General features: G+C 35.4%; 1 protein-coding gene across 20 annotated transcripts in view; it reads left to right on the top strand.

The window, feature by feature from the left end:
- LOC107090598 (adhesion G protein-coupled receptor L3-like) overlaps nt 1-11,041 on the top strand; it is a 324,724-nt gene that overhangs the window by 84,699 nt on the left and 228,984 nt on the right. For all 20 annotated transcript variants that reach the window (XM_015384080.1, XM_015384069.1, XM_015384068.1 and 17 more), the window contains exon 3: nt 3,603-3,835. In XM_015384080.1, the coding sequence (XP_015239566.1) occupies nt 3,781-3,835 (55 nt within the window). In that variant the 5' untranslated portion in view covers nt 3,603-3,780. The remainder of the gene's footprint in view (nt 1-3,602; nt 3,836-11,041) is intronic.

The following is an 11,041-nucleotide window of genomic DNA, read 5'->3' as shown; positions in this document are numbered from 1 at the left end:
ATTTCTTAGTTTGCCTGTTAGAGGTTGAGAGGCTAAATACTTTCTTCTGCCTACATTTCCCATGATACCATGTGGTTTTGTATTTAAGCCAAGTTAAATTATTGAAAATTTTATCGAATATATTTTTATTGATATTGATCAGGTGTCTATATATTTATATTGATTTATTGCCCAGCCCTAGTTGTTTCCCTGAATGCCATCCAAGTTGATTTATTCTGTTATGCAAGGGATTTGGGTTATTCTGTCTCATGGCATTTAACATGTAGCACTAATATAAGAGACTCTTTGTTTTTTTTCCAAAATATATTTATAAATCTAATAAAGGATCAAGTACTTATTTCAACAGATATATATATATATATTACGTGTAAAAACAAAAAATGCAATATGTCTAAAAATCCTGCATCTGTTTTTTCTAGTTTTGTAAATCATCCTACACTTGACATTTAATCTTCTTGTCAGGCAATGTGCTTTCATATGATTATTATTGGAATAAGATTTTTTTTCCCCCTCTTTGTCAGGGCAGTCACAGGATCTAATTTGCTGTGGCATCTAATTTTGCTTTCATGCAGCTGTCAAGACATTATATTGAAAGTGGTGTTTGCTTGTAAGAAAATGGCTTTGATCAAAAACGCTCTTCCCGATTACTGTTCTAACACCCTGCTTATCAACTGTATATGAAATGCCAGCTCAGACAAGTTGTTCAAGCTTTTTTTTTTTTCCTTCCAAATGTAGACTTTATGCAGCAAGCTGTGATTGGCTATGCATCAGATTAGTCTTATCTTGGTTGGTTTTTTTTGTTTGTTTTTGTTTTATTTGCATTTCAGAATTGTTAGTGTGAGATAAGATGCCATCGCTTACAGGGAACATGCCAACATATGCCAGGAAGGATGACTGTATTGAGCTGATTATTTATTGGATAAATAAACAATATTTTTTGGATGCCATTCCACATCCCTTCTACAGTGTCCTTTGACATACTATTTTAAGTTTGAGTCTTTTATATCAAGTGCAGTATAGGTTTCCTAACTTTGGCAATAATGCTTTTGTTGGCTGGAATCATTTTCCAGAGATTACATGTATGCAGCAGATCATAGCTGATTATGGATAATATAAGTGTGTAGATAGACTCCTTAAGGCTGACCTAACCTTAATATCTGGAAACACATTTATGGAGATTTCCTTTACTGTGTTCAGAATACGGGATGCTCATCCACCCTTTACACACTGTATTTCTTCTAAAAATGTACATCACACTTAGATGCAGTTTCACATTTTCATGTGTTATTTAAAAAAAAAAAAGAACAATTCCTCTGCAGTGTTAATCTAACACGGTAGCAAGTTAACACCATGCAAATTAGGTGCAATGTTTGCAGCTCATTTTAAGTTGAGTAGCAGGAGCGTACTGAGTATTTCATTCGTAGTGAGCAGTTTATTGGTGTAGCCGCAAGTTGAGTGTAAAAAAAGAGCAATCACCAGTGTGAATCACCGGGGGTAAAAGGAGTCTTTTAATTCCACACATGAGGATTACCCCCCTAGAAAAACTGAAAATCACACTAACTAATAGTAACCTTTATTAGCTTGATGGAGAGAGGACAGCATAATGGTAGTGTTCTATGTGATTAGATCTCCCTTCTAGATACACTTCCAAGGAGCGCAATTCTGAACCACAAATTTGTGTTGCTGAGGACGCAATGCAATGTTAGACATTTCATTTTAGTAAAGTTTTGGCTTGTTATGCAAATTAACACAGGTAATAGTGAACTGTTTTGCTGACATGAGTTCTTGTAATTTCTTTGATGAATGAAAACTGAATGATGGTGGAGAGTTGGAACACATTGATTATCTGAGTGGATACAAGCCACTCAGCAATAGGTACACATATATATGTTTTGTTAGGTATAATTAATATAATATAACTGTTACTGTTCTGTGGGAATGAGCTTATTTCTACTTCCATGCATGGATGTGCACATTAGCTGGTACTGTCTCTTCCCAAATTAACTTTACCACAAACTGAAGGGCCAAAGTGAGAAGTCATTGTCTTACTCCTGTTAAATATAATGTGACCAAATTTGAGTTTGAAAATTGTATCTTTCTAAAATATTTCTTTCTAATTTAGAAAGAAATGTCTATCTAAAAATTAAACATATAAAAATATAAAATAAAACTGTTCTTTATGTTGAATTATGTGGGAAAACATAATTCATTCATTTTTTGGAGGGTAGTTATTAGGTGTAGTTATTGGTAGAGCTGTACAATTTAAAAATTAGTCAGATACAATTTCACAAACATAAGTTCACATCTCAGATTCTTATAAATATTTATATCAAATACTTCCATGGGACAACACTGGAAATGTGACAATTTGATTCATATATAATTAGTTTGTGTATAGCTTTTATAAAAATAAAAATTTTAAGTTCCCTTAACATAACACACAGCCGTTATTGACAAAATAGGGTCAACCCTAAAATAATACTTATTCAGTATTGTATATATTCAATGGGACCAGCATTATTATTCAGGCATTTCCCTAACTCCCTTTTGGTGTTCATCACAGCATGAAAAGTTACCCCTGGAATCATCTTCCTCAGTGATAACCTCCCTGAATGGTGGATGTTAGAGACCTTGCACTCCTCCACCCTCCATTTGAGGACCCCTAGCAGAAGCTGAATAAATTTAAGAAGTGAAGAAATGCTTGGCCTATAAGACACATTTATCCTCACTTTATTTAGCTGGTTTTGACTGTGTAGTATTAATTGAAATCATAATTTTAAGAACTGAATTTAAAATTTATCTTTGTCCGATTAAGATTTGTTTAGGGCTCTAAAACATTTTTTTGTGATGAAACATAAAAATAAATGTTTTTCACTATACTGTTTGTGGAAAAAAAAAGATTTCATTCCAGTACTTGCCTGCAGGGTCTAGATCTGTTTTCTGATAAAAAGCTAAATCAGCCCTCCCACCTGGTCAAATTAGCTGTAAATATGATCAACTGTTGTGTTCCTTTGAATGTAGAAGTGAAGCCACAAGAGAACAGTTGTACCAAAATCACTCACAGGTTCAAACACTCAAGACTGTGCAGTTATGGGCTGATGCCCAGAGGAACGAGAAAACATCTCTACATCTTTTATGCCAGTTACCATCAGTCCTTGCAAGAATACACACTGGGAATGCACAAGCATAGACATGCATGTGATTTCGGCTATCATGTTGTCCTCTTCTTCCCATTCCCATCTTTGTTTCTCTGTGGGAGTGATTTGTCAGTAAGGTGGGGGAGTTAACACTTCGATGAGCAAGCAACAACAGATTACCTAAAAATATATCTTGCGGTTCACACTGTCTCAGCCTTTAGTTGATCACACCCGGCGTGAGCTTGCTTGACTGGAGATTGAGCAACTTGCGATGCGTCTCTTGATTACAACTTGAAACCCACAATGACATAAGGAGTGGATGATAAAAAGCCAGGGTGCATCCATCTGCTGTTATTTTTTTTCTTTCATTCTTACTGGAAAAGACAATAGTCCCATTGTTACTTTACAGTACAACGCTTGCAAAGTGTGCCCTGAATAACTTTCTGTATATCTTTGTTTTGACAGATTTTGGAGAAAAACATCTGGGATCAGATAAAAAAGATATTTTGGCCTTGTGGGAGGAGAGGCGCAGTGGAGGGAACCGTGCCATAGAGGAAGCAACCAATTGAGGCACTTGCCAAGGAAAGACTTAGCACTGAACTCATCTGGGACTCTGACTAGCGGGTGGTGAGAGAAGGAGGCCATGTGGACCGCACGCCTGCTAGTCCTCGCCAGCCTTTTCGCACCAGCCGCACTGGGTGAGTCTGCCTTCTTTAATCCAGTATTTGTCTCTGTGAGCGTCTGGGAGCATAAAAACTAGCCTTGCTTTGTTTTTTGAAGGTTTGAAGTCATATCAGAATAATATTTCCACTATGGAAGTGCCAAATTCTGTCAGTCATCTGCATTAATAGATTTTGCCTTTGTATTGTTTTTACGACCATCTGTGGCTAATTAGCCGTTTCTTAACTTCCTAAATTTTTCACATTTTTTTGTAATTTCTTCAATTTCCAGATTTTTTTTTTTTTTTGGCTTACTTTTGAATTTTTTTTATCCTTTTTACATTCACAACGAGGTTTTGACTGGTTTACATTTACAGAGCAGATATTTAAAAGAGATTCAGAGTAAGAGAGAAAAACTCATGCATTAATTAAGGGGCTTTTTGAATTTAACTTTTATTTTATTTATATTATTGGGACAGTTGTAAAATGGAGGAAAAATAAAGCACAGTTTTGAAACATTTTATAAATAAAAATCAGAAAAGTTATGAGTTCTATTTTCTTCAAACCTTCTAAGCCGGTGCGCCTACATAAATTCATTCTAACTCATCTGATTAATAAATTCAGTTTCCACATGTGAAGTTGAGTAACAGTATGAATCCAGTTATGGTCATGTGAATTACGTTTGCTAAACAGTATTAGGAAACAAAAAGGGCTGAAACAATAAATTAGATTAATTGTGATAAGAGTCTGTAATATATGTGTCAGCTTGGGTTGAAGGTTTTTTAGGGGCCCAAATGCAGAGATTAGGTGGCAGGGATGGGTTTGCAGATTTAATAAGTCTCCACAGAAGACTGAGGCAAAAATCCATAACAAAAAAATCTAAAAACGTCAGGTTGAAAACACATAAGAGGCCAGGAATAGAAAAGGAACCAACAAAACAACATCAGGAAACCAGCACCGTAAAGGTTCTGCTGCTCTTTTTAAGCCCAGCACTCTGTTGAGACTGATGAGCTCCACCTAAGTACACTACCCAGGTTCTCTACAGAGATCCTCTCTTGGAGAGATGCATCAATCATACACACACACAGGAACCCTGACTATATGCCTTTAGGTGACAGATCAACCAACCCTTTAGCAGCAATTATACCTAAAAAAGCTTTTTAATCTTTCAATATGCTCTATCCAGAACTCCACAAGTGGAAAAGTTTTTGTTTCACATGGTTTAATTTCATAAAAATCCTCTTTAACGAACATTTTGCTATCTGATTATTAATCGAAAAAATAATCAACAGATTAATCAATTTGCAAAACAGTCATCAGGTGCAGCCCTAGCACAAAACATCATGGATTTTAAGAACTAAATGAGTCAAAGGGTTTTGAGATGCTTATGAGGTCACTATGTAGATAGATGTAAGGACTATTGGGGTGAGGCGTTGGGCAATCACCTGTAAAAGTGGTGATTCACAACAACCAAAAGAGTTATTGGGAAATATCGCACTAATTTTATTATTTTACCTCTTAAAGGTGTTGACTACTGGGTTCACTATCCACTGATAATGACAGTAAGACTCTCTGGAATACCTTGTTTTTCTTTACTGCCAAATAAAAAAGAGGTCAAGTCAGCACTTTGTCATGCAACTTGTAAAATATTAATGCAGAGTAAGATTAGATTTTGTTAGATTTTAATACCAGTTGGGTGGATAAGGTACGTAGACACACATAAAATGAGAACTGATTTGTGGGAAGAAATTACTGCGAAAACCAAAGCAGTGCTGTAATCAAGTGAGATCTGTTGATGATGGGAGCTATGGAGAAACACTGGGGATTTAGAAAAAAAAAAAAAAAATCAAGGCTAAGCAGCTTCCTCATTTAACCCTGACTCCCAACATTTTTTTTTTTTGCAGATTAGCTTCTGATTAACAGCTGCATATGCCTTCTGTCACAGTGGTAATATCTGTAAAATCCCGGTTGCCACTGAAAGCAGGAACTCTGACGCACCATAAATGAGAAATTGGAGGAAGATTTTGATAAACTGAAGCAAAAATTTTCTTTATAAAATAGGTTGATCTACACGTTTGTTGAAAACATGACTTAGTAGTTCAATATTGAAGATTTGTAAAGATCTCTCAGGTTTACAAATATTAGAGATTTGCTTTCATATCAAGAATTTAGATTTTTTTTGTCATTATGTCACCATAGTAAAATATTTCTTAGACATCAGCTCAAAGGAAGAATCGGTTCACATAGAAACAAGAAAAAAAAATGTATACAAAATCTTGCATATAGTATTTATCTAAAGTGCAACTACCGCTAAAATTATCTGTGAAATGGGCTGCTGGATGATTTTCTGTGGGCGTATTTATTGTCTGTTTGCAGGAGGAATGATTGCCTTCACAGCTTTAGGAAATAAAAAACTGCTTCTGACTCTATTAATTTTTAATGTAATGCCCATGCATTGTTTTCCTGATAGAAGTGGGACAAAGGGTGCATTGTCTGGGTGGGATGTGTAGCAATGTGTTTTTTATGTATTCAGACTCGCAAGAAATGCTCATATGAGCAACTTTATTTAACACAGACACAACTAAACTACTCTCCACAGTACAGTTACAAGTTTATTAACAGAATAATTTTGATTAATATGATTGACTATTTCTTTCCACAACATGATGGGCTAAGTAATATATATAGAATATGCTGATTTAAAAAAAGAATGTACATCATTACAATTTAACAATTTTACACACTAGCTGTATTACACATTATTTAACATGTTTAGAAGATATGCACAACATGAACCTATTAGGTTACTGAATTTAAAAAAAGACGAACAGAGATGTAAAACTTTCATTAAAAGACATAGCACCAACACTCCTACATGCTATCAGACTGTTTGCCTGACAGAACTTATCTTGTGAATATAGGTAAGGCTCCACCTAAGAATGAACAAAGGTTAAGAATAAGCAATGAACTGGTTATAATACATTTAAATCTAATTAACCAAGCTTTAGAAATTCATTTTGAGTTGGTTATTGTTTTACATTTGAAATATTTTATGGCTGAAGATTCAGGACCATAAGACCCCATTATATCACATGCAGGAGTGCATAATCCTTCTCTGCAGACTCGTTGCTTACTTTTCTCTTTTTTGTGTATTGACCTGCTTCTGCTTGCTTGTGCTAACTTTTGTCACTTTCAGGGTGGCACCCACCATTGATTGGCTACTTTTTCTGGTGAAGCTTCTCAATCATCCAGGTCATAGTCATTCCAAAAAAAGTAAAAAAAAAAAAAAACAATCCACTTGACTTTGTTTCCAAGTTTGAAGACGTTTCGCTTCCCATCCAGGACCCTTTTTTCTATTCAGAATGTGAGAATTAGAATTGAGTTTTTGGTTTTATGGAGTGGACCAAAAACTGAGGCTGAAACCTGAGTCCACCCCCTCTGTTTAAGGTTGGGGGTGGAGAGGACGTTTTTTTCAAAAATTCCTGAAAATCCTCCAGTATACCTTTAGCAGGCATGCCATAACAGTGTTACCTCACTACAAGTGATGGATGACTCTTTTAGCTTCCATGAATGTTTGGCAATGCCCAAATATTTGTACTACAAATTGCTTCCAAATATATGTCTTTCTTCAAAGAGAGGATAACATGTAGTAGCTTTCTTCCTCTCAATGCAGCCACACTGCACATCAACAGGTAGTGAACAGACAGCTCTACTTGGGCATCAAAAGTAAATCTCTATGGCACTTTTTTGGACATCCTTTTTATACAAATTGAGACTGCAAGGTCAGTATTCTAGAAACATGAAGTAGTTTTGAAACTATAACAAAAACGGAAGAACAAAACTTTATACCCAGATAATGTTAAAAGGCTATTTGTGAGGGCATAAATCACTAGTACAAGATAGTGTTGTTTCCACTGTTGAATAAAAAAATCTGCTTTCTGTAGCAGCAAAATCTTTTTTTTGCAGAGTAAAGAGCTGCTCCCATCAGATTTGCGGTCAAGGTTAAGGAGACCTTACAATGTTTGGAAATGCTTTGACCACTGTGTTTAGAAATTCTAAATAAGTACATACTTTTAGAGGACTTACTGTGCAAAGGTTTCTGTCCATCATCTCCTGATAGAGGAGTTGTGGAAAAAAATACCAGGAATTGGCCAATCCCCATGAATGCGGTTTTATTTTGTCATTTTTAAAAACCTACCTCTATTTTTTTTTCATTGCACCTCCAACATATATTTTTTATTCTGTTATACCTGTGACAACTTAAATAAAGTATATTCTATTCTTTCAAATTTATGTTTGAAAACCACACTGATCTTCAAGACTCATGAAAAATATAAATCAGTCCTGAAATAAAATCATTGTATTGTTTTCTCTTTCATCAGAGATGTTTACAGCTGCATTCTAAATGCTGTGCAATGCACATTATGCCGCTGCATTAGTTACTCTTTCAAGCTCAGTTTTTGAATTCTGTTCCTAAATCCTTTCAAGAATAACATAACCTGTACAGAGCTAGAAATAAAACATTTATTTTAATACTATCAATTACTATCAATGACCGTACAAAAACGTTTAAAACAAACAACCAAAAAAAAAAAAAAAAAATGAAATAAAATTCATTGTAGAATTAATTAACCAGGTATCGCAGAAAGAACAGGAACAGTGCTTACAATATACAGGATTAAATGCAAATTATATAAATAAAGTGTATCCAAAACAAGAAAGGATAAGGAAATTTGTTTTTACCCAAAACCCTGAGTCTATAGGGTGTAAAATTTCTATGACAAATAATATTGCTTTGTTGGGGCAGGAAAAGAAAAACAAAAGTTAGTAACGGTCAGTAGAAACTTAAATGGTTTGCCACTTAAAATGCTTTGATGGAAGAATCTTGTTGGATAATTTCCGTCTTTCAACCAAGTGCTCTAGTATATAGTGCAGTTACGCAAATCCAATGTAGCATATCTAAAAAAAAAAACGACAGTATATTATATTTTGAATCAGTGCAAATGGATCATAACCAATAAGGTCAATAGGCTAGTTCTCAGAAGATAGATACGACTCATGAAACAGCAGACAGAGACTAGAAGTTTGCAGTTGCGAGTGCCTTGTATTTATAGTGAGAAAAATTATATACATATTTACAACATCAGTGAAACATCCAAATGGCCATATAAAATGCGCAAAAGAGAAAAAAAGACAAAACAATAAAGAGAAAAAAAACCCCAAAATTAATCAATTCCACAATTAATGAAACCACTTCCCTTCAGTTCATTCACCCCAAGCTGGGGTTTATTAAAGGTCCCAAGCAAGTTCCTTTTAAAGTGCTTGGTGCAGTGCAGGTCATGGACTGACAAAAGTCAGAGCAGAGTGGAAACAAAATTGTTCGCTGGCTGAGAGGAGCCTCCTACCAGCCTGGCAGGAATTCCAGAGTCTGTGTGCACTCAAAAGTGCAATCTTTCTTGGGCTGTAGGCCTGAACCTTCAGCTCGCCATCAACACCTGGCCTCGACTAAGTAGTTAGCTCCTGCAGCTCTGCTTCTCCCAACATGCCCTAATCTTTCATACTTCCCCTCTCCAACTAATATACCTAGCTGATAGGCGGTGGTACACGTGACCCTGATACTCAACAGCAATTGGCTGTGTAGTAATGAGGGGATGGAAGTAAAAAATTACACAAATTTGATCACTGGGATCTTTTTCTATTATCTAAACATGTAACAGGAAATGACTGGGATTTATACCCGGGTTACACCAAGTTGAACTTAGTAAGTAGAGTTAGTAGGTTAAAATCACTACAAAAACAGAAAACAAGCCTATGAGACTTGCTATAAACAGAAAAAAAAAAAAAATCAACATTTTTTTTTATTTAAAAAGACATTCCGTAAAAGTTTAAGAAACAATCCATTGGACTTGGTTGATTGATTGATTGTTTCTTAAACTTTTACGGAATGATAATGACCTGGATGACTGAGAATCTTCATCAGCAAATTTAAAAAGACATTTGTATGCTTCCACTGAAAATATCTTTAAACTAGCCATTTTATTTTATCTTTTATGACTAAAACATCATTTCAAAAATAGACTAACATCATAGTAGTTTGGTATCAATGTATCTATAACCCTATAGCCTATTTTCCCTAAATGTACTTTGGGTTTGTAGTTCCTGTGTTGTTCCCGCAGATGTGACATCAAGTATGTCTATGTTAAATTAGTCCAACGTAGCAAACAAGGGTGATATTCAAGATGCATCTTGTTGACACTCAAAAGAGACCGGTTTCCAGCTTAGCTCAGACAACAATGCGACACCATCTCATGTGAAAAAGTAAAATAAAAACCCTTGTTACGTATGAGTGTGAGCTACGAGAACAAACAAAAGAGAAAGAGAGCTGCAGTTTTGTGTTTTGACAACAGGTGGCAGTATCATTTGAATACTGTGTAATGCCTCTTTAGCTCTCAGTATTTTTGCATTCACAAAAAAAAAACCACCCATCTTGTTCTGCTCCTGTCTAAACTATTGGAAGCCGACCCAGAACAGGTTGACCAATAACGTTTGAGTATTATGGTCTATGGTGGAACATATATAGCGGTGACAAAAACTTTAGAGGCAGAGCCCACGGCTGAACCAAAATAAACTTAACTGTGAAGGAGTATGTATGTGTTACTGGTGCTTTCAAATTAGTTTTGTCAGAATCAACAATTTTATCTTTAAAAGAGGAACAGCGGCCTCTGCGTAAGTTGTGGATTCTAAGGGTGCCTGCCGCTATTTTATTTGTTACTGTGATTGGCTGAAACCAAATTCTGGTAGGCGGGCCCTAGGTGTCAGTTCATCCAATCAGCTCGGAAGGTTTTGCTGAACGTTTCTCCTTTCCTCGAACAGCTTCCATCAAAGCAGTATAAGATTAACAGTGTGTAGACTTCCAGTAAACCTGAGTGTTAAACATTATCAATCTGGCTTACCAAGTTAACCTCCAGTTTAAAAACACACGTTATCGGTTATAAATGCACAAAGATATCCAACCATCAGTCACTATATTTGTACTAAATTTATACAAACAAAAAATGTGGACATCAGATTTTTGCTTAAGTTTTCTTCATGTCCATGGAGGCAAGTAATGCTTCCCAAGAAACGCGATCCAAGCATTTTGCTCACAAAAAATTGGAGGACATACTGTAAATAATTTAAATCTTTGGTAAGGAAAAACAACTCAACAGTCAACCTCCCATTAATTTTTAGCAGACAGGGACAGAC

Source organism: Cyprinodon variegatus, unplaced genomic scaffold (assembly GCF_000732505.1).
Source record: "Cyprinodon variegatus isolate N-32 unplaced genomic scaffold, C_variegatus-1.0 Scaffold302, whole genome shotgun sequence".
Lineage (NCBI taxonomy): Eukaryota > Metazoa > Chordata > Actinopteri > Cyprinodontiformes > Cyprinodontidae > Cyprinodon > Cyprinodon variegatus.
Note: the sequence above shows the minus strand (reverse complement) of the source record. Positions and strands in the feature narration are given on the sequence as shown.